The sequence below is a fragment of the Emydura macquarii genome, unplaced genomic scaffold (assembly GCF_026122565.2).
Source record: "Emydura macquarii macquarii isolate MOO-44397 ecotype Brisbane River unplaced genomic scaffold, CSIRO-AGI_Emac_v2 contig_1146, whole genome shotgun sequence".
NCBI lineage: Eukaryota > Metazoa > Chordata > Testudines > Chelidae > Emydura > Emydura macquarii.
The window spans coordinates 20,861,518-20,886,330 of NW_027131283.1; the positions used below are offsets into that span (position 1 = coordinate 20,861,518).

At 41.5% G+C, this 24,813-nt stretch overlaps 1 protein-coding gene across 3 annotated transcripts in view; it reads left to right on the forward strand.

The window, feature by feature from the left end:
* L3MBTL3 (L3MBTL histone methyl-lysine binding protein 3) overlaps positions 1-24,813 on the forward strand; it is a 154,737-nt gene that overhangs the window by 1,047 nt on the left and 128,877 nt on the right. For 2 of the 3 annotated variants that reach the window (XM_067546733.1, XM_067546734.1), the window contains exon 2: positions 9,750-9,861. In XM_067546733.1, coding sequence (XP_067402834.1) covers positions 9,750-9,861 — 112 coding nt within the window. Of the gene's footprint in view, positions 1-3,238; positions 3,344-9,749; positions 9,862-24,813 lie in introns of those variants that run through there. The other variant, XM_067546735.1, reaches the window with a different exon arrangement.

Consider the following 24,813-nt stretch of genomic DNA (forward strand, 5'->3'; position numbering starts at 1 on the left):
CCATTTCCGCCATTTTGGGGAAAGTTTGCACACACACACGCGCGCGCGTACAAAAAAAAAAAAAAAAAAAAAGAGAGAGACGCTCCTGGCAATTTTTGAAGGGGTTGGGGAGGGTGTGTGAAAGGGAGTCTGGCTGGAGTGTGTTTGGTGCGTGTCGATGGCGTGTGTAGACGTGGGTGGCTCTTGGCTCTCTGGGGGTGGGGGGTATATGCGAATGATGGGGGGGGGGGGACTTGGCTTCGGTCACTCTAGGGGCTGCAGGGGTGTGCTGGGCGGCTGCTGGAGGACGGCTCGTGCGTGTGTGCGTGCTGACACACGTGTAGAAATGTGTGCGGGGTGGGGGGGGGGGACGCGCGGCTGTTCCACAAGTTGTGGTGCTTGCCCTATAGATGGGGGGGGGGGGAGAGAGAGAGAATACTCCCCCCTCCCCCCCAGCCCGCTTCCTGCAGCCAGGGTGCATAATAACAGGATATCTACCAGCCACTTGCTCTAATGGGTGAGGAGGCAGCGGGGGTGAGGGGGGGCGGCTGGAAGGCGCTTGCACAAAGCGGCCTCCCCAGCGACGGGAATGAAATGAACGTGGGACCGAGCGGGCCGGGGGAGCAGCAGACGCGGGGGGAAGGGCTGGACTTTAGTCCCCCCCCCCCCCCGCGCATCGTGGGAGCGGACGCGCCCGAGCGCGTAAGAGATTTACAAAAAAAAAAAAAGTTTTCTCGAGGGGCTGGCTGCGTCTCCCCCAGGCGGGAGGCGCTGGGGGAAGGAGACCCCCCCCCCCGGCACGCAGCTCTGCCTTTATCTCCCCCCCCCCCCCCCGGAGGAAGGAGGGCAATTTCCCTTCCAGAGAGGGGACTCTGGAGATTGGCTGAGCCCGAGCGAGCAGGGGTCGCCAGCAAATCTCCAGAGTCGGCCGGAGAGAGCGCTCGCCTTCCTCCCCGGGTCGGGGTGGGGGGAGCGGAGCGGAGCGAGGAGAAGGTAAGTTTCCCTCGGACTTGGGTTGAGGGAGGGCAGAGAGACAGCCGCCCCTTCCCGGATCCCGGCCCCCGGCCCCGTCTGCGCGGGTGAGGAATGGCAGGGGCCCGCCCGGTGCACAAGCAGAGTCCCTCTCTCGTTATGCAACTTCCTCAGGCAGGCTCAGGAGCGCTTTGCACCCAGTTCCTGCCCCCACAACTGCGCACTCGCTCCGGACCTGCGCTCTCCCTCGGCGTGGGCACCGCTGCAGGGCGGGCGGGCGGACGGACTGACCGACCGACAGCGACTGACCGCGCGCAGCTGGAGAGCGTTCGCTTCCCTTTTGCCTGCCGCCCCTTCCTCCCAAAGCTGCTGAGTCCCCGGAGTTTTAATTGCGCGGGGTAAGCTAACTAAACTCGGGCCACGGGAGAATCGCCCCGACCGCTTCTTGTTCCGCAAAACCCTCCAGCAGCCTTTGCTGCAGCGGGATTGTTAATCGTGGGGACGCCAGGAAGGTGCATGCAAATGCTGTGGGTTTTCTGATTTCTGCTGCCCTAGTTTTCGGGAAGATATGGACCTGAGTTCACTACTTCAAAGTTTCAAGTGCAGCAAAAAAAAAAAAAAAAAAAAAGGCCGCAAAACTGGCCAAGGAAGGACCTCTACTGGTGGAACTAAGATATCCACCCTCGGGAGGAAAATGCAAAGTCGGCTCTCAGTTTTGTAGTTACCTCTGATTTCCTTCTAGATGGCAAGATTAATCTCAAAGAAACGCTCCCACAAAATACCTAATTAAGAGGGTGTTTCTTCTACTGTTCCTGTCAGTGTACAGCTCCTAGCTTTACATTTTCAAAAGTGACTAGTGGTTTTTGGTCCCCCCCCCCCCCCCCACTTACCACCAGAAAGAGGTCTGGTTTTCAGAGACTGGTTTCTCAGCAGTTCCTGAAAATTAGGCCCCTTAAGGTATCATTCTGAGGCAAGGCAGGGAAAAATGCTTGGCTTTTTATATTGTAGGTCCCTGTAGTTTTCTTGAATTATCTTTGTTACTAAGAACACCACATATTATATATTGGAAAATTTTAAAACTATTGTAAACTTTTATGCAGTTTAATTTTGCACTTTAATTCAGATTGACCAATGATACAGCTGGTCATTTTCACTTTGTTTTTATTCATGAATTGGCACTATATTTTAGGGCTAACAGTACAACGGGGTGTTTAAATAAAAACCGAAACACCAAATTTTTATTCACGTGGTTTTAAAAAAAGATAGTTTTTACAAAAACAAATCTACATTCTAAAATATTTAAAATATTTTAAACAACTTTAAACACAGTGTGCAGTTTAGGAGAGTGATTCCTTACAAAGTGATTCCTTATCTGATTCCTAGTAGCTTGTGTAGCTGACTTTAGTATTAACATCTGTGAGAGAGAAGCTGTAGATTGATGATGCTGGGTCATTTTGTTTAAATCCTGACAATATGGGGTAATTGGCATTCTCTATAGTATATGTTCAACTTCTGTGTACAATCTATTTTTTTTTAAATGAATCAAGCAAATGAAGTGCTTATAGGTCTGTCATTTCTTTGGGAGACTATTCCATAGTGTAATCAACATATTTGTTAAGAAATGTTTGTTTAAATTTAATTTACTGTTTATGGCATGTCTTTCATTTTAAGTCAGCTTCATTTAATCACTTTATCTAGAAGGGTGCTTTTAAAAGTCTTAAGAACTTGTAAGAAAAAAGGAATTGTTTGACTACATTGTGAATGTTTATTTTCCTCTTAATGACCAAACATTTGTTGTGTTTAATTGGGCTTCACCTGTTGTGTGTGGAGAGAGCAGATGAGGGATTGCTGATTGAATGACTTTATTTTTTGTGTTACTCTGTTTAGCCTTCATCTTTTTTTATATGGCTTATAATTAGGATCGAGGAGTATGTGTGGTGTGGAGGCGGGGACTAAAGAATCAATGACTGCACAATATGGTGATTACCAAAGACAGAGAGAGTGATTGTGCATATGTAGTAGTAGCTTGTTGAGTATTTCAAGAGCAGATCTGCTGATCATAAGAGCAAATCTGCTGTGAACTACACAGTTTGAGAGAAAGAAAAGTCTGTAAATGCAATAACGTAGTGACTATATTAAGAGTCGGAGAGACTTGAATTCTGTGTTAAGACACAGTGGCAGATGGGAGCGGATCACAATGAGCAGAAGAGAAAAATAGCCAACTATGCAGTAAAATTGTCTATGGGGACCTTATTTCTCCTAAAAATGAATATTTCAAAGTAAGTGAGATGAAGTAAAGCAGAAAGACTCCATGAAGTACAGTCCTGTCCAGAGAGACATCCAGTCAGGAGTTGTGAAGAGCCAGTACTTTTAGTCCAAGGAACAAATAAAGGTAGGCAGAAGTTTATTGTGAATCTTGGCCATCTGGCTCAAGTAATTAAGAGAAACTAAAGAACAGGGCTTTAAAGTTATTTTACTTAGAAATACTGTTGATTAGATTAAACCTTCACTCAGGATTGCATAGGCCATAACAGATTACACAACTGATCAAGTGGTTTACTTGAAAGATTTTGCCTTTGTGTGATCACTCTAAACAAAATCAGAGATATGAGTGATAGACTTTTTTAGATTAGTGGCATAACTGTGTAATGGGTGCTCTAAACTATAGATATTTAAAAAGACATTAAACAAAGGCTGCGTCTGTTAGAAAATGTTACCCATTTTCTAGTAGGGTTGCAGCAGTATTACTATTGGCAATGGTGTAAGCACATGAGCAGAGATGGGGCTCAGATGAATAGAGCCTTGTGCGGATACAAAAATATGAATCCACATTGGATCCGCATCCGCGAGAATCAATTTATATCTGACCTGCCATCTGCAGTCTACCTTTTCTATTGCATCCTGCAGCTCTGGGCCCCTACTCACCTGTTTGGAGGCCAGCCTCCCCACCGCTCCCACTGATCAGTGGTTTGGTGGCCAGCCCCTCCAGGCAGCTGCCAAACCGTTGATTGGTGGCCTGCAGGTGGAAGGGGAGCCATCCAGCAACTGATCATCAGCTTGCCCCATCCTTGGATCTCAAAAATGGTGAAGCAGCCTTAGAGGCTATGAGTTGCAGACAGCTGCTTCCCACCTTTGAGATCTGCATCCAGTCCATCATCCACAAAAAAATGGTCTGTGGATATCTGCGGATTTGCAGGGCTCTACAGATGAAAACTTCTTATATCTTCGCTAGCACTGGTTGCTGAAAAATGTGTGACACATTTTCTAGCATAGATGCAGCCAGAGACTGTTTGTGGGAAAAGAGTTTAAACTAACATACTGGGAGGCAGGTACAACCATATGGAAGTGTCCCTGGAGAATTCGGCAAAGAGGAAAGAAGCAACAACTAGAAAAGGAAAATGGATAGAGAGGAGATAGAAATAATATTAAAGGGATACATACCATCATCCTGAAATCTACTCCGTTTAAAAAAGAGTAAAAATTTCAAATTCTTACCTGTGCTTGGGTCCCTCTGCCAATGTTGATGGTTTTACAATCACATATGCCTTGTTTTAAAATAATTTATCTTCCATGTGGTTACATTCAAGACCTGTCTGAGCAACCATAGGAGACTGATTAGATATGGAAAAAAGAGAAACTTACTGTACTGTACTGTCAAATGCATAAAGTAAACTTAAAAAAAAAAAGAAATATTTTTCTCTAATCTTTTTTGGTTAGTTATTTTAGGTGTTGTTTTTGACAACAGTAGTTTGAAGAGAATCAGGAGTGTGACTTTTTTCTATTTCATAGCACCCCTTTAAGTAGCAAGGAAAATAATTAAGAAAGAAAAATTTTGTGGTGTCTGTGAAATATACCTAACCTCTTTTCCACAAAATAATTAAATGATCACATAAAGGGATGGTGGGCCCAGTCTAGTAATTTTTACAATGAGGAAGGGGTAATTCTACTGTCTAGTACTCCAACTCTTCAGGAGAACTGGGTCCCACTGGATTCTTTGTCAATAGGAAGATAACTTACACAGATCTGGCAAGAAGAAGAGGAGCCTGAGTTATCTGAGGAGAGGCCTTTTGCTGGTGGGAGTGTCTAACTTCCCCTACATGTGGTTTTGGGAGGCATGGTGCTGCTGGTATTTTTCAGCCTGCCTATGATGCTAGGTTGCCTCCTCTTGCCCTCTGTAGTGATAGTATCCCTTTACAATTTTCACTTAGTTCAACTGAGCCAGTGCTGCTAGTCCATCACAGGTACCATAAGCGAAGATGGATAGCTTTTCAGCTCCCATTGGGTAGGGATTATGGATTAATGGGCTGGGAGCCCTAATGCATTGTTTTGCCATCTGACCCACACACTTTCCTCTTATGTATTACAGCCAAGACATATGCATGTCTGTCGCCTAATCTACCTATCTAAGTCCTTTTTATACTACACCCATCAGAGTGGTATCTGAATGCCTGAAAAGAATGATACACAAGCAGGTTCTGTTGACCCAGTGGTAGTATGTAGTGTCTCTAGTTTTGAGATCCACTGTCGTCAATGCTGAGCATCTCTAATGAATTGGGCCCACTCTCTGGCTAAAAATTATACATACAAATTCCCTGCAAATTCTCAGATAACACTTTAGATGATCAGAACTTGGGTAGGTGTTGGGTAAATTTTTCAAGCATTGATTTAAATAATGAATGCTTCTATTATCATTGATTTTTTTGACACATTCAGTACCTAACCTTACAATTACTTTTTAAAAAATACTTGCACATTTAATTGACATATTCCCTCCCTTATCTTTGCTTGAAATCTTTAGGTAGAGAAGCTTGCATTGGATGAAACTATCTAATTTTTTAAATTCTATTATTCTTTGTAAGTGTCTGTTCTGTGATGCATGCATTCCTTATTGATCTTAGTTGGTAAAGATGAATGCTTTTCTGAAGGTGTGTAGTCTTATTTCAGATAGTTGTTTGTTTTAATAAAATGTTAAATATGTATAAAACAAAGTTAATATTACAAATATTTAAGTTGTGCTTTGCTTTTTCAAACCATTGCAGAAACATTAATTAATCCTCTCAACACCTCTGAAAATATTATTTTACACATGAGAAAACTCCGGTACAGAGAGAAGTGATTTCTTCCGGGCATATGACAGATGCTGCTATAGGTCCTAATCTAAAGCCCATTGAAGTCAATGAAAAGGATCCCATTGATTTCAGTGGGCTTTGTATCAGGCTTTTATTAGTCAGATGTTCTAAACTCTTAGTTATATGTGCTAATCTTTAGATTACACTGTCTCTTGCTGTTAAGGTTTGGCACAATACTGCAGTTATTTGGCCACAGTTTACCTATTTATATGACTACTGTTTTCATAGAGCAGTATATACGATGTGCAAAATGAGGTATTATCAGTTAAAAGAACCATCAAATCAAAGCTTTAAAGGAGAAAAAGAAAATGAGAAGTAAATAGATACACAGTAGTCTTCATTCTGTGTTCTATAGATCTAGTTATATCCCTTTCTTTAAATTCTTCACTGCTGTTCTAATTCCTTTCATTGGCCTCTTTCTTTCTCCTTATCACCAACAGTAGAGGAAGTTGGTTAGAGAGAATAGTCTCAGATCTTTCTTTTATTCAAGACCCCAGAAAGCCAGGAAGCAGAGATTTTGTCAAATATGGGTGCCTCTGGCAACTAAATTTCTTCCTTGTGAGCACATATAACAGTCCCATGGTATTATCAGCCCCATGGAGGGAGGACAGTCCTGAAGTCTGGAAGAGAGGACCAGTGGTTGAAAGTAAAATTGTACCTGTATGTTGGGTTAATTTTAAAAAAGGAAAAACTCTAATGGCTCAGGGTGCAACCAACACTCCTATTTTTTTGTTTTCTCTATTTTTTACTCTTGCCAAACAGTGAAGTCTAGAAAACATGTTCATCACTTCTTGAGGACAGCTGTGGAGAGATGATGTTAGCTGCAATCAAATTAACATGTATATGGCTTGCTTGAGAAAAACATACCGTATACACCTTTGTGATCAATATTCCCTTTTCTTTCATCTCTTAAAAATATATATTTTGGCTAAGAAGATTAGTTTGTAAGGGTTGTTTTTTCCTTCCTAACTCATCCTTCTCAAATCACACTGCTATGGAGCATTCTCAGTGCTGAGAGCAGCACTAGCAGACAGCTGTAACTGCTGTCTGCCTCTCCTCTGTGAGAGGCATCATCTCTGTTGAAGCATCCAGCACTGTGGGGAAGCATGCCTCTGCAGCCTTTAAAGCCTCTTCCCGGTTTTTGTCATTCCTTCAGCAGAAGCCATTAGAACACTTATGCTATAACAAATAACCCTACAGATTGGATTACTGCAGGGTGCTCTAAACAGGGGGATATTTTAAGATTACTTGGAAACTTCAGCTAATACAGAATGCAGCTGCCCATTTGCTTAGCCAAGCCACTCAGAGCACATTACACCAGTGTTCTTAAAACTGCATTGGCTTCCAGTTGTTTCCGGATTCAATCCAAGTTGTTAGCCCTTTATGGTTTGGGTTGTGTGTTTCCAAGAAAGACTGCCTCTGTCTTTAGGTCCTACCACTGCATTTTAGATCAGCGGTAGCATATACGCTTGCAAGTTCTTGGTGAGTCTTAGTTTGGAATTCACTTCCTTCCTTGGTCAGACAAAGTTCATATCTGTTGACGTTCAGGTAATGTCTGAACATCCCTCTCACTATAAAGGTTAGATTGTAGGGGTTTTTTGCCGGTCTGGGATTTGTTTTGGTTTACATTGGGCCAGTGTAGATTTATTTATATTTTTTATTAGAAAAAAGAGTAGTATATGCACCATGAATATACTTTATAAGCTTATTATATTTAATCATAGATATTAGAGGTAAAATCACCCAGTTCATCTTCCTGCCAATTCAAGATTGTTCCTCAAAGTGCATAAAGTTTGTCACAATATTCTCCTTAGGCCAGATGCCTGCCTCTCAAGTCTCTGAACTCCAGCTGTCACATGCAGGTAATGGTGGTTCATCATGGAGGTCCTGATTCTGCACCCTTACTTATGTTGAGTAGTACCTTTTTAGTGGGACTATTAATGAAATAATGCATTATTCAGTGTGTGTAAAGGTGCAGAATTTGTCCCTGAGAGAATGACTGCTAAAAATCAGAGGAAAGCCTTTACATTTCTGTAGGTTATCTCAGTTGTGGATGTAAAAATGGAGACTATATATCAAAATGACCACTTCTAAAGGCAAGGTAGACATCCTGACTTAACCCAGTTGCTCAATCTGATTTTCTGTATAAAAAGCAAAAACTAGAATACTGTTCCTTGAGTTAGTTGTTTGAATAACTCAAAACATTTTATTCTCAAATTTTCACTCAAAAACTTTTAAAAAGTCCTTAATTTCCTTCTGCTGTGTTTACACACTTTTCTCTGCTTTCTGTGACTGAACAAGTGAGTAAATTCACTGAGAGCAGTGTTTATGTAAACAGCATATTTTAAGAAAATATTGGTGAATATTTGTGGGAAACGGATTTTGAACTTAACAGGAGTATTCCCACTGGAAACTTGATTGTAAGAGTAATGGTCAAACAATTGGGGAACAGAGACAATACTGTGTGACTTACATGTCCAGTTCCAACATTTTGAATTTCAAATATTGAATACTTGCAACAAAATTGTCTACAAACAGTCTGCAAGCTAAGTTTTAGTTTTGCTGTTTGTATTTATTAACCAAATACTAACTAAATTTGAAAAAATTGTAAGCTGCTAATGGACAATTCACAAACCAAAAGAGAAACTACATTACTGGCTACAGATAATTCACTTGTAGTCCAGATTAGAGAAGCTCTTTAAAAAGAGAATAATTGACTCTTGTTTCACATTGAAGAAACAGAAAATCAAATTCAGCCTTGTCATTTGAAGATTCACAGGTTTACAACAATAAGAAGAATGGAAAGAGTTAATAGCCTTTCTTGACAAATGGCTGCTAGAGATTTTGCAGTTCAACACAACTGATGACCCCTTTGTGATTGCTAGGGGTATTGGATCACAACCAGGGAAAGTGACAAGTGCTGTATAACTATTATTGCTTGTGTAACTGATTTGAGAGAGACTCGTAGAGCAGCAAAGGGCATTGAAATCCATTATTTATAAGGGTAAACAGATGCTTTGTCTTCTGGTTTTACTACAGTGAAGCAAGAGGAGATCTAATAAAACAACAACTCTCCTTATGTGTGTGTGTAAATATATTTTAAAAGATGTTTGTATAAAATATGTATAGATTATTATGTGCAACTTCATTCCTGGGGCAAAGAATATTTGGGGAATTTTTTATTCTGAGTCAGCCAGCAAATTATTGTGTACTCTAGAAGTGAGGTTTAATTTGGACTTGGATAAGAATTTCATCTCAGTACATTGCCAGCTATTAAGAAAAGCTAATTCTTTTAATCAGTACTTAACATATATCTTATATGCCTGTATATGTTTCTTGCTTCCTCCATATATAAAAATATGGTTTTCTCATATAAATCTGTACAATTTGAATTTTCCGATTTCGTTCCAGTCCAGCCTGTCCCCATTGATGAATGGTGGATGTACTGCTAGTGTTATTTTTAGAAGGATTCCAAAAGATTTGCACCTTACTTTTGTTGTATTAGCTCATATTTTCAGCACCTTGGTAAAGCAAGTTTATGTGCATTCTCCGTATGAGTGGAAGGACAATTTGATATTCATTGTGTAAAGTATGCTTGAAGAAATGTCTATGAATGAAATATCAAATCGGTATTAGGTTTTATAAATGTTTTCTCATTTATTTTTCCAGTGCATGCATCATGAATGAATCTGCCTCAAGTGCAAGTGGCCAAGAGTTTGATGTATTTAGTGTTATGGACTGGAAGGATGGCATAGGTACTCTTCCAGGAAGTGACCTGAAGGTAAGATAATATAATGTGTTTTTAAAAGATTGTAATAAAAACTGTATAAATGCATATGGAGGGGGGGAGTATGTGTCACCCACTGGTCCGTGGATGTTGGGTTCCTCTCTGTGCTTGATCCACAGAGGATATGAGTCTGTTACAGCCCTCAGCTAGAGGCTGTTTAAACTCAAGCTGTAGAAATTTTTTATTTTAGCTGTAGAGGTCTGTGGTTCAATCCGTGGTGTCTGTTAAGATGGCAGCTGTCACAAACACACACACATACAGGATAAACACTAGTACAACTCTAAGCCAGAGTTCAAGTGACCAAAAGCCAGGAAGTCTCAAAAGCTAAGGCTGAACAATCAACTTTAAAATGATACTGTCAACTTCAAATCTATTGTTGTTTGAAGTGGTGTTGTAGCTGTGTTGGTTCCAGGATACTGAAGAAACAAGTTGGTGAGGTAATGTTTTTTGTTGGACCAACAGACCTGAGGAAGAGCTCTGTGAAGCATGAAAGCTTGTCTCTTTCACCAACAGGTTGGTCCAGCAAAAGATGTTACCTCACCCATCGTGCGCGTGTGTGTCTTTATCTCACTCACTCAGTTTTGAAAATGAGTTAAAAGGTACTGTGTCCCCTTTTTTATGGTTTTACAGTTACATTTTATTTTTTTAAATGTTTTTCTCTATTCTATTGTTGTGTGAAAGATGCACATAAACGGGGGAAATTCACCCCAGTAGGGGTATAAAATGAATACTTCTGATGGGTAGGACATTTTAGACATTTGAATAATACTTTTGTTTTATCTCTTTCAAAGTATAGACCATGACTGTATGCTTACTAGGATTTAATAAGTAACATTTTAAATATTCTAAAATATTTAAGATAAAAAAATCAAATATACATTTACATCTAGTACGTCAACTCTTTAGACTTTTGAGCCTGCGTGCAGAAGGCCTTCAGCTGTTTAATGAAAGATATGGCTATGCTATTGGAGACCCTCTCTCACAAAGTTGTTGTTACATTAAAAAATTCTATTTGCATTAATTCTACTCACTGACATTGGTAAGATGTTTTTATAGTTTAATTTTTAGACAGGATCTCAGATATCATTTATAAATGGCTCTGGGTATCCTCTGTTGCCTAATGAAGATTGTGTTGTTGGAGTGAAATGGCCTAGAAAGTGGGAAATGAGTTACATTTGTCCTAAATTTGAATCATAAATATCTTTTTGAATACATTACATTGAAAAAAGAGTAAATGATACATTGGAATTCTTAAGGAATAGTATGGACAATGATGTTGAAAATATTGCAATGCCATTGTGTAAATCGATGGTACACTGTCAGTACACCATACTGTGGTTAGCTCACCTTATCTCAGATGAGAGAGAGAGCAGAAACCAGGGTGGATTGCTTTAAATCACAGTGAGTTAGATCACCAATTTTAGTCATGATTTTAAATCAAGCAGGAAACCTTGATTTAAATCATAGATTATAATTGTGCCTTGCATTTGTACTTTTTAGATATTTTCCTAGAGAAAGCTTGATTATCATTGGTAACTATTAAAACATGTTGATTTGCAACTTAATATAGCCTTTACACAATATTTGGTGCTTCTTTCCGCTAACCAGGAAGATGCACTACATCTATACAGACTTTTTTTAGCAGTTATTTAGCTTAGCTTACATTTATTTGGATTCTTAATTTTTACTTATGTTAGAAAATGGTGAATGCAGCATTTCTTGTTTACTAGATTATTCATTTCTTTTTTTACTGGAAATTCAAACTTAATAAGCAATGCACAAAAACAGCATTTTTAAAATTATTAAATAGAAACTACATTAAATATGTTGGCTAGCTAAGAAAAAATATGTATCAAAAGTTTATCAAAACATGTTTTGCAAGTAAAACTAACTGATTTATTAAACAAAGAAGGTATTGCCTATTAGTAAATTGAACTGATTGTTTCTGATTACCATGTCATTCCAGATATTAGAGCTAGTAGATCTTATCCTCTTACACCTAGTTTTTATTCATAGATTGGAAGAGGAAAACAAGCCTTCCTCTTTTTTTTTTTTTCTTTTTTTTTTTTTGAATTACCAACTGGTGTATTAACTTTGAATGAATTAGTCATTGAACTGAACTAGTTGAATAAACTGAAATAAAGAAAATATTCTCTCTGTACCAGCAGAGAAGTCTCCTGCTATCAAAAGCTGGCTTAGTGTTTCAACAGACTTTGGTTCCAGGTGCTTAGCCAGTGATTTCCACGTAGTCAGTGGTTTGAATTTCTTTAAAACTTGACAGCAAACAGGTACTGTTTAATATTAATTTTTTTTATTAATTTAAACTATTTTAAATAGATTTTAGGAAATACAGGGCTTAATATAGTTGTCAATTTCAATTTTAAATAGGGTTATTTAATAGGAGTATTGAATTTAAATTTAAAAAATCCTATTTCAATTAAACTGATTTAAATTTTTTAATAAAGAAATAATTGATTTTAGCCACTGTGGCAGAAACAGAGGCGGTTCAAAAATGGGCAACAACATTATTAGCAGCATGGAAAAACTTCCATGTGAAGAGAGATTTAAAAGATTGGATCTGGTACCGGAGGCCCCAAGTCAGGTAAGCACTTAAGTTTATGCTTAAGTATATCCCTAGTCAAGAAAATATGAACTTAAATTTAAGCATTTTACTTAAATTCCCCAGACTTTAACTGGATTTAAGCATGTGCTTATGTGCTTTGTGAATAGGGATGCTTTCCTGAATCTGGGCTTTAGAGGAGAGAGACAAATAAGAGGGAACACAATAAAGGTATACAAAATACCGAATGGTATAGAGAAGTTAGATCAGGCAAATCTATTTATCCGTTCTCATAATATAAGAACAAAGGAATATTAAAATTGAAGTGAAAGGCAGCAAATGTAAAACTGATGAAAGGAAATAAATACATTTTCACAGAATGCACAATTAACTTGGGGAACTCCTTGTCACAAGATCTCATTGAGGCCAAGAGTTTAGCAGATTTCACGAACAGATTGGATGTTTATAGAATTGTTTATAGCAGGGATTTAAAAGCAAGTTTTGGAATGAATATAAACCTTGATGTTTCAAGGTATAAGCCAGCCTCTAAGTAGTGATGGCTAGGAAGACTCTTTCCTCGTAGTTAGGGTATTCCGTAGCTTCCTGTTGCAGGGTTTTGTTCCTTACGCTGAAGCATCTTTTGCTGGCTAGGTTACTAAAGGGCCATTGGTCTTGTACATTATTGCAGTTCCTAAGGGGGAAAAAAACTAAAAAGAAAAGAATGAGTTATTCACCTTCTGAAACTTATAGTTTCCTTTATCCTGTGTTGCTCATCTTGGTGTCTCTTTAATACTGGATTGTGCTTAACTAAGGTTTCCGTAATTTTGAATCATCAAAAAATGTAGGCCACCTCTCAAACTTGACATCATTTCTTAACAAAAGTTTTATGAAACTTCACAGCGTCTTAAATTCTCCACCAGCTCTAACAGTTGCACTCAAACTTTGGATCCTTCAAATTTTCAATATCCTCAAACCTAAAGCAGCTCAGTAACCCCAATATATCGTTTGTTTATATGACTCTCCCATTCCTAGAAATGTTGGTTTCAGGCCCTCATTGTGTTAGGAATTGTATTATACAGCAAGGCAGGTGCTTGTATATAACTAATGTACACATGGATTAATTTCTGCATTTTCTGAGATTTAAATCAAGATTGGATTTTAAAAAAAAATATGCACTAGTTCAAATAGTAATTATTTTTGGGAAGTTCTATGGCCTGTGTCATACAAAAAGTTGAACTAGATGATCACAATGGTCCTTCTGACCTTGGAATCTATTAATATAATAAATAGATGGCGCCTGCCCCAAAGAACTTGCAATTTAACTATAAGATGAAAGACAATAGGTGAATATGGCAAACAGGTGGGGAGGCATAAGGTAACAATAATAAGCTAGTTATGTTTACTATAATACGCAGTGGTCATAGCCGACCAGCTGCCTAACTGTTCTTATGTGTTTTATAGGCATCACAGCATAGGTCAGTTTTAAGGTATCTACAATACCCTCTTTTCTTATGTGAGGCTTTTTTGTTTTTGTTTTTTTTAAATAGGAAGTTCCTATTTTAATGGGGTTGCATGAGAGAAAGCATAAGAGAGTACATGTTGAAAAAGTTGACAGATGGACTGGTGCTGTTGGCAGAGCAAAGGCAGGGATCAAGAACTGACTAGAACAGAAGTGTTGGTAATGCGGGGATAGTCAGTGAACGGCCTTGAAAGTGGAGACAAGTGGCCTGTGCTTGATGCAGTGGGAAAGAGGGAGCCAATGGAGGGATTCAGAGAAGAGGGTGAAGTGTCAAAATGATAAACCAGAAAAATGATTTTCACAGCTGTGTTTTGAATGGACTTGAGGGTTAAGATGACATTTGTCAAAACCAGAAAGGAGACAGTTGCAGTAGTTGTGAGATAATGAATGCTGGATCAGAGTTTTAACTGTGGAGGTGGGGAGAACAAAACTTAAAGATGTGAAGAAAGCATTTGTTCATGAAATAGATACCAGCATCATACTGCACACTGACATTTTTCACTTTTAAATGTACATTACTTAAAAAACTACACAACTGTTTTTCCTCTCTCAAGTTTAGGAATAGATTTTGCCTGACCTTTGTATTACTGAGACACTACTATAATAGATGTTCAGTAAAATAACATACATATTCCATCTCAGAAGAATACATTAGGAATGAAATCTTTCCCTGCTATTGGAAACAGTTAGTAGTTTTCAGATGGAGAAAATAGGTTGATATTTTGCATTCTTGACATGCTTCATATAGGTATTAATGAATGAAATCAGGAATGGTAGAGAAGGTTGTCTGGACACTTCTACTCATTCATCAGAAAGTAGCTCACGAGGGTTTTGTGATTTGGTTACTACTAGGTGGTGCCTTTAATACTGTGTTTTGAGTATAAATAAAAATGCCTTCCTTTTACCCTATTACAATAGGTAACATAGCTGTCTTTCAGAGTGGGTAAATTTACATGTCATCTTCATAAATGAAGAACAGATTAGTTCCATGAAGGATCTAAATTACTAGATATTTACATTGAAATACAATGGAAAAATCCTGTGAAAATTTCTTGTTGAAAACACACACACAACTAGAGCTCATATTCCTTACAGATAAATTGAGGCTGCTAAGTGCTACCACAATAAATAGTAATAAATAACAATAGAACTATTCCTAGCAAACAATTTGTTTTTTAATATAGCCCTTTATTCTGTTTGGAAATTTGTCTGTGAACTATCAGGACTCTTTAAAATTTGTTTATTATTCAAAATTGTTCAGATATTTTATGGATTGCTTAAAAACTGTGAGTGTTGTTTTGAATACTCACCATCTCTTTGATCTTTGTTTTTGGTCACATAGGACAGGTGGCCATTGTTTGAATTCTGTGATCAGATGATGCATTTTTCTGTTTTTAAAATGTCACTTTCTGTCCTTGCTGTCTCCCTATTGTATTCATACCCAGCCCCACCAGTAGATGATGTTCAGGCACTCACTTCTAGCATAAATATGTGTTCTAGTAGGAGCAAGTGTATTTTTGCACAAACAGTTGTGTTTACATGAATACAAGCTCCTCTGTGAACAAAAATGCTCATATAAATGTTCATGGAAAAGCCAATAAAAAGTGTTGAATGTGGTCAAATTGAAATGTGATTTAGAATTCCTGAAATGTTTGCAAATAACTTTTCTCAATATTTGCCCAGCATTCATTACAGACTTTCTTCTTCGAGTGCTTGCTCATGTCCTTTCTGATATAGGTGTGTGTGCGCCACATGCACCAGTGCCGGAAGATTTTCTCCTAGTGGTATCCGTAGGGCTGGCTCTAGCGCCCCCTGCAGCGGCACCTGTATGCACTAGTATATGTGGTGCTGCTGGTCCCCCTACCTCTCAGTTCCGTCTTACTGTCTGTGACGGTGCTGGAACAACTTTCTTGCTCTCGCAAGTTTCCATTTCCTAGTGGTTCTAGCTTTCTAGCTATTCCTAGTGTATATAGTTTTAAAAGTTGGTTGTTTAGTTTGTTATTTAGTAAGTTCCCAGGGTTGGGGCATGCCCCGGTCCCCAGAGTTTAAACCCTGCGCTTCGTGCAAGTAGCCTATGCCACTGAGTGACCTGCATCAGAACTGTTTAAAGTGCTTTGGAGAAGCTCATGTCTCCGAGAATTGTAAGATCTAGAAGAGCTTTCACCGGAAAACTAAGGAGGACTGGGACATTAGACTTAAGGCCCTTCTGATGGAGGCGGCGCTCAGACTGGTGTCGACACCGCAATTGGACTCTGGACTGAGTACCGCAGCATTGATAAAAAGCACTTCTCTGGCATCAGAGTTGACCCAGGATCACTCGGCATCCCTGCTGCGGAAGAAGCACCAAAAGAAAGCGCACTCAGGGAAGGAGTGTTCGTCGTCATTGAAGCCCGCTAAGCAAAGTTCATGGAAGATGGACTCAGCCCGGAAGGGGTCTCGGCCTGCATGGGCATTGAACCTGGTATCCACGCCGTTGCCGACTCCAAGGAGTGGCAGAGGCCTGCACCACCTATTCGTCCCCTCTACAGCTGAGGTATTCCAGGTGATGAAGGACCTATTGGCCATGACGATGCCACCTACATCACAAGAGGGTAGGCCCCCCGCACTGAGGAGTGGACACCCTGGCTGGGGATCCATTGAAGGGGATGTTAGTGACTGCGCAACCGCCCTGCCCTCCGTTAGTTGGTCGCTGTTTGCCAACCTCAAGGTGCTCATCGGGTTCTTGGTACCGGTCTCCGGAACCGCGCCGAGACAGATCAGGCTCGTGCCTACGGTGTCTGGGTGCTAGGCACCGATTCCCGGAGCATTGGCACCAATCCATCGAGTATCGGCGTCGATCTTTGGAGCCCTGAGGTTCGCTGAGCCTGCGTTGTTGTGAATTGCCAGCACACAGCAGGTCATCGGAGCCCTGGTACCACTCAAGTCCTTACAGAAAGCCGAAGGACAAGAAGTGGTTGAGATGTGGCCAATGCTCCGGCTCCGGACACTGCTTCTGATGCCGGAATTCCAGTGTAGAGACGCGGAGAAGCAGATGGCATTGGCGCCCACGAGGTCACCAGGATATACTAATTCAGATTCGGGGGAGGAAATTATAGTCCGGTCCCGTATCCCTCCTTCCCCTCCTCCCTCCCTCCCCCCCTCCACCCCGAAGGTGCAGGCTACAAAGCCCCCCACGGGTTTCCCCATGCCACCACAGATGGGGTGATGTCCTCAAAGACAATGGACTGGACCCGTGGGGGTTCCCCCATTCTGCAGTGCTCTACCCACTTTCGTCTATGGGAACTTCAGTGCCGCACTTTTCAAAAGACTCCACCATGGCACTAGCCTTAGATGTTGACTCTGAGCATGAGTAGTCACTAACGGGAAGTCCATCGGTGACCATCCCGACTAGGGAAGAGGCACCAGCAGCCCCTCAGTTACTGGCCACCTCCTCGTCCTCCCCAGATGAGGCAGTAGCGGGCTCCTCGCATGCTGCCCTGCTTGGACGATTATGAGTCACACAGGGACCTGCTGAAAAGGATAGCAGCTAACCTGGGCTTTAAGATGGAGGAGCTTAAAGAATCTGTGGATGAGCTCTTTGGCATCCTGGTGTCTGCAGCCCCTTCCAGGGTGGCTCTATTGGTGCATGAAAGGTAGTGAAGCTTGATACGGCTTTGTGGCAGACCCTGGCATCTCTGCAGTCCATATCCAAGCAGGCAGAGAAAAAGTACTATGTGCCCGCTAAGAGTTTTGAATACCTACACACGCACCCATCCCCGGGCTCGCTGGTGGTCGTGGTGGCTGACAAGCACAACAGGCAGGGGTAAATGAACTCCTCTCCAAAGAACAAAGGCAAAGAAGATGGACTTATTTGGTCAAAAATTTATTCGACAGCGAGCCTACCGCTAAAGGTATCTAACCAGCAGGCATTGCTGGGGTGATACCATTTTAACATTTGGCAATTGCTGGAAAAGTTCACCGACTCCCTTTCCCAGTCCTCCAAACGAGTTTGAGGCCATCCTGGGGGAGGGTAATACTGGCCAAGGCCTCCTTGCAGGCGGCTTCAGATGCAATGGGACTCGGCAGCTCGGGCAGTGGCCTCCACAGAATCAATGAGAAGAGCTTCGTGGCTCCAGTTGTCTGGCCTCTCGATGGAAATCCAGCAGTCCATCCAGGACCTTCTGTTTGATGGCACTGCTCTGTTTGCGGACCAGACCGACTCCAGGCTGCATGGTTTGAAAGACTCTAGGGCCATGCTGTGCTCATTGGGCCTTTATACCCGGTCCTCGTCAAGGAGACACTGCAGGCTCTCACAGCAGCAGCGCTTCGGAGGCCAGTCTAGAGGAAAGCCCTAAAGAAAGAGAAATAGAGGCTACAAGCATTGCTGGGACAATTCGCCGGCATCTGCCTCGAAACCAGGTCCAAGCCGTCATTCCTTGGGTAGAAAGAGAAGCTTCTGAAGGTGTACTCAAGGGCGACTCACCAGACCGTACGTGAGATCCAGTTTCTGGGCCATTCTTCGGCCTTGCCTCTTTTCTCCCGGCCTGGATGGTCATTACATCGGATCTTTGGGTGTTGAACACACTGGCTGCTGGCTATACCCTACAGTTGGTCTTGATCCCACCCTCCTTCGCTGTCTCTCTTCAGGGACCCCTCTCACGAGCAGCTCCTCATCCAAGAGGTACAAGTCCTCCTGCAGATGAGGGCAGTGGAGGAAGTCCCTCAGAGTCTGAGAGGCAAAAGATTCTACTCACGGTATTTCCTGATTCCAAACACAAAGGGAGGCCTGAGACCCATACCTTATTTAAGGGCCCTAAACAAGTTCCTCAAAAAGCTAAAATTTCGCACGGTCTCCTTAGTGGACATCATTCCCTCTCTGGATCCAGGTGATTGTTTGCTGCCCTCAATTTGAAGGACACTTATTTTCATATCGCTATTTTCCTGGGCCACAGGAGGTTCCTGCGGTTTACAGTGGTAGCGTAACACTACCAATTCATGGTCCTGCCATTTGGCCTTTCTACAGCTCCTTTTGTATTTACCAAATGTATCGTGGTAGTGGCGGACCACCTCAGGCGCAGGGGAGTACAGGTGTTTCCTTATCTGGATGATTGGCTTATCAGAGGCCGCTCAAGGAAACAGGTCCATTGCGACATAGGAATTGAGAGAGACACATGTTGTTCGCTGGGTCTGTTAATAAATGAACAGAAATCGTTACTTACACCTGTACAGAGAATAGAGTTCCAGGAGGCAGTCCTGGACTACTCAAGCCAAAGCAGTACTGCCCAACATCAGATTGATGTTGCTGATGGAGCTTATAGCCAGTCTAAGGGCCCACCCACTTACCAGGGCAAGGGTATGCCTCAGCCTCCTGGGGCATATGGCGGCTTGTATTTACATGGTCCGTGATGCCAGTTTGCGGTTTTGTGGTTTGAGAGCTCCAAATGTGGCTGGCAATGGTATACTACCCATCCAGGGCACCTCTGGACATGGTTCTCACGGTCCCTCCCCCGCCCCCCCACATACTTACCTCCCTGTCATGGTGGATGAACCTTCAACAGGTGCTAACAGGAATACCCTTTGAGGCCCCGAGACCGACTCTGTCCTTGGTCTCAGATGCCTCGGATGTGAGTTGGGGAGCCCACCTTGATGCCCTTTGTACTCTGTCTGTGAACCTGGGAAAAGTTAGCTGTTCACATAAATGTCAAGGAGCTCAGGGCCATCCGGCTGGCCTGTGAGGTGTTCCTGCTGCACCTGCCCAACAAGGTGGTGCAGCAGAAAACACAGCGGCAATGTACTATGTCAACAAGCAAGGGGGTGCCAGATCCTCAGCCCTGCGTCTGGAAGTCATAAGTCTTTGGGACTTCTGTGTGGATCACAACATCTCCACTTCTGTGTGGACCATGAAGCAGCCCATCTGCTGGGGCTGAAGAATACCTGGTGTGCCGTCAGGTCTCAACAGGTGTGCCAAGGAATTTTTTGAAAAACAATTCAGAACTCTTCAAGTAGACTCCCGAATATTCATGAGTTCATTTGGAGACTGTATGGTGGTGTGTCTCAAAATAATTAAAGGTATCAAGATGTGCCACGGCAGAGAAAAGTATGGGAACTACTGCCCCTAGCAGATGGTTTGAGCAGATCCCTTTGCTCTCACCATGAGTAGTCACTCCACCAGGAGGTGGCTGACTGCATCTTCCGAAGGTGGGGAACTCCCTGGGTCGACCTGTTTGTGACCAGGGAAAACAGGAAATGTGTTCCCTTCTGCTCTCTCCTGGGATCGGAGGATGGCTCTGACAGCTGCTTTCCTCCTCTTGTAGTCAAGGAGTCTCATGTATGCATTTCCCCTGATATCTGTTGTGCACAGGGTTTTGGTGAAAGTCAAGAGGGACAAAGTATGAATCATCCTGATAGCCCCGAAGTGGCCTCACCAACACTGGTTTGGGATACTGTTGGATCTCTCGGTGGCTTGTCCTTGGTCTCTGCCACTGTGCCCAGGCCTAATTTTCCAGGACAGTGGTTGGTTACTTTACCTTGACCTAGCCTCCCTGCATCTGACAGTGTGGCTGCTTCGTGGCTGAACAAGGAAGAATGTCACTGTTCGGCCGAGGGCCAGAGACTGCTGTTGGAAAGTAGGAAGCCTTCCACCAGGGCATCCTACCTAGCAAAATGGAAGCGCTTCACCTGCTGGGTGGCCTGTCAGAATGTATTGTCGACAGAGTCTCCTATACAGGTGATCCTGGACTATTTGCTTCATTTAAAACAGGGAGGCTTAGCCTTTATGTCTATGAAACTTAATCTGGCAGCAATACTGGCTTTTCGCCAACCGATACAGGGCAGATCGCTTTTCTCCCATGAGATGGCAACTAGATTTCTTTAAGGGTTGGAAAAGCTCTTCCCTACGAGTAGAGAGCCCCCAGTGGGATCTAAACCTTGTCCTGTCTCGGCTCACTGCTCCGCCTTTCGAACCTGGCCTCCTGCTCACTCATGCACTTGTCCTGGAAGGTGGCCTTTCTAGTAGCAATCACCTCTTCATGCAGGGTGTCAGAGATTAAGTCCCTGACCTCGTAGCTGCCTTATACAGTGTTTTTTCAAGGACAAGGTCCAGCTTCGCCCTCATCCTGTGTTCCTACCAAAGGTCGTTTCCCACTTTCATGTTAATCAGGATATCTTCCTGCCGGTATTCTGCCCTCTGCCTCACAGCTCTAATGAAGAGAGGGGCCTGCACTCACTCGATGTAAGAAGGGCTGTAGCTTTCTACTTTGATAGGACCAGACTGTTTTGCTGCTCATAGCGATTGCTGACAGGATGAAGGGCAAATCAGTCTCCTTGCAACGAATATTGTCCTGGATTACAGCCTACATTCAAGCCTGTTATAAGCAAGCCGGATTCGTGCCTCCGGTGTCCCTGTTGGCCCACTCCACGAGGGCCCAGGCATCTTCAGCGGCTTTCCTGGCGCATGTGACTATTCAAGATATTTGTAGGGCCACTATATGGTCATTCATGCATACCTTCATGTCCCACTATGCCATCACTCAGCAAGCTTGGGACGATGCTGGATTCGGCAGAGCAGTATTGCAATTTTCATGGCCAAGAACTTCTGCTCACCTCCAGAGGCACAGCTGGTAAGTCACCTAAATCAGAATGGACATGAGCAAGCATTCGAAGAAAGAACAGTTACTTACCTTGTAACTTGTTCTCCAAGATGTGTTGCTCATGTCCATCCCACAACACACCCTCCGGTCCCTTTTGTTGGAGTTCTGGCAAAAAGGAACTGAGAGGGAGGGGGGCCGGCAGCACCATATATATATATGAGCGTATGCGTGCGCCGCTGCAGAGGGCACTAGAGACAGCCCTACGGATACCACTAGGGAGAAAACTTCCTGCATTGGTGCATGTGACACACATGCTTAAATCAGAATGGACATGGGCAACACATCTCGAAGAACAACAGTTATGAGGTAAGTAACCCTTCTTTCCCTTATAGTTCTGTGTGAAATAGAGACTTCATTTTGTCCTGACGTAGCTGATGCATGATCTTCTGACTCAAGTATAGGGATGAGAGTTGGGCACTATGGTTTCTGTTCCCAGTTCTATCACTGACTTTTTTAAATCTATGCCTCAGTTTCCACATTTATGAAATGGTGAGAATACTACATCATAGAGATGTTCTGAAGTTTAATTATTGTTTGTTAGACACTGAGATCTTTGGACAGAACATGCTATAGAAATATATTTTCATATATATATATATATATCTCACAAAATATAACGTTAGTTAATATTATACAATGCTTTGAACATGCAAAGTGCTAGATAAATGCTAGAAATGTAGATACTTAGTATTATTCAGAGAACAGGGAAAAGTAAAAATTGTAGTTAAGTAGTTTGATATCTGAAAAGGAAGATTTGAGAGTAGTATAGCAAGGATCCTTTTAATGTGTTTAATACAAATAGTTTTAATGAAGTAGGCACCCTAGAATGCTGGTATTTTAAACGCATGGAATGTAACACTGAAGTTTATAACTCTTCTGTTCAGTAGACTAAGTAGCATGTGCAGATCTGAAACGCTTCAGTGCTTTCCGATTGCTCTGCACTAGGCAAGGTTGAACAGCTGATAACTTCTGAAGTGAAGAGCGTGTATAAATGGTTTTTTTAAAAATCACTGTGTGTTAAATGCACACAGAAACACCATCACTTCAACATTTAAGTGCTTTCATCAAATTGGAAAAGCTGTAATAATTTAAAATTGCTTCCTGCTGGAGTGACTGAAGGTTTATAGAGTGCTTTAAGTTTGTTTTTTTTAACTGTTGTGTTTCCAAAGTGAACTGTGATTTACTGCAGAGATACAATTTGAGGTCACTATATCCAGCTAACAATTGGCAATTAAACTAAACAAAAAGGTACCAATACATATGCTGTTGACCAAAAAATAAATAATCCTGCAAATAAATGAAGATGGACAGTTAGTCCAGTAAAACCAACAAAAATCATACAGGTCATAAACTAGTACTAGAGTCTGGTCTGTTAATTAGAGTGATATGGGATACTCCCATCTATGTCTTAAAGGAGGTAACTCTGAGTGTAAGGTGTAGGCAGCCAAAGTGTGGATTATGTCTATGAAGACGCCTCTTCTTGAATACTGAGGTACATGAAAACATAAGAACATACTGGATCAGACCAGTTGTCCATCTAGCCCGTCATCTTGTCTTCTGACAGTGGCCAATGCCAGATGCATCAGAAAGAAAGAACAGAACGGCAATTTCGAGGGATCCATCCGCTGTTGTCCAGTCCCAGCTTCCAGCAGTTGGAGGTTTAGGGACACCTGGAGCATGGTTTTGTGTCCCTGACCATGTTGGCTAATAGCCATTGATGGACCTATCCTCTATCTAATTATTTTTTAAACCCAGTAATACTCTTGGCCTTCATAGCATCCCAAGGCAACGAGTTCCACAGGTTGACTGTGTGATATGTGAAGAAGTACTTCCTTTTGTTTTAAATGTGCTGCCTATTAATTTTAATTGGGTTAACCCCTTATTCTTGTATTATGTGAAGGGTAAATAATACTTTCATCTTCCCTTTTGCTATATTATTCATGATTTTATAGACCTCTGTCATATGCCCTCTTAGTCATCTCTTTTCTTTTTTTGTAAACTTTTGTATTGGTTTTTATGTAAAATATAAACACATAATGAAACAAAACATATATAAACACGTGCACAAGATGGAAATAACAAAATTTGACATACATTATTTGCAAAACTTGGAGAAAAAATAAAAACAAACCTTGAACCCATCAATTATTGGTGACTAGATAGATAAATAAGTGAGAATATAACCTGTGTGTGTTGGGGATTAATATATACTAAATAGTTTCATGTATGACTAGACATCCTCATATTTTTTCCAAGTGTTTCTGTTAGGTAGTCATTTTTTCCATTAATGCAATAGTAGAGAGCTTGCTAAGCCAGTCTCTGTATGAGGGAGGAATTGCAGGTTTCTATTTTCTCAAAATAACTTTTTTGGCCACTAAAATAGGTACTGCAATCCATTTCTTAATGTTAACTGGTAATACCAAATCATCCGGCACCCCTAAAACACATAAGCTTGGAGAAGGAAAGATAGTGACACACAATTTTTGAGAGAGCATTGAGTATGGTGTTCCAGAACACATGCATTTTTTGACAGGTATAGAGGATGTGTGAAACGTTGGCATGTGGCTATTTGCATCTCCAGCATTTGCTGTGTGTCGCCAATCTAGCCTTAAACAAATATTCTAGAGTTCAGTAGTACCTCTTTAGTATCTTGTTCTGGAAAAATTGAAAGGATGAAGAACTTGAAGTATCTTTTGCATTAAGCCAGATATTCTCAGGTTTCTATTGAGATAGTAAGGGGAAATTCTTTTCCCCATTTTTCTTTGGCTGAGCTTTAAAGGATATTGCTAAGCATTAAGTTACCTATACATTCCTATAAAGTGATTTTTGTTTCCATATTTCTCAACAGAAATATTCACCTCTAGAAGGTGGGATAGTTGAAACAGATCAGTTGTCCCAGTCTTTGCATGAATCCTTAAACAGCCACTAAAATAAGGAACTGCAAGACGGCGGTTGCTGATATTTGTTACACATATAATTGAAAGAGGCCAGTCTATCATCTTGGATTATATCCTTAATTTTTGTTAATCCTTTTTCTATCCAAATTGATTTAAGCATGGTGTGAGTTATCCAATACTGGTAGGAGAAGAGAATTAGTAAGATCAGATGCTGTAACCATCTTAATGCATTGCAGGATGCCCCATGTAGAGATGTGGGTCACCTTTTAAGGTATATAAAAGAAGCGAAGGAACCAAATGTCATAGCTAAACTTTTTTTGATCTCAAACCAAACTGGTATGT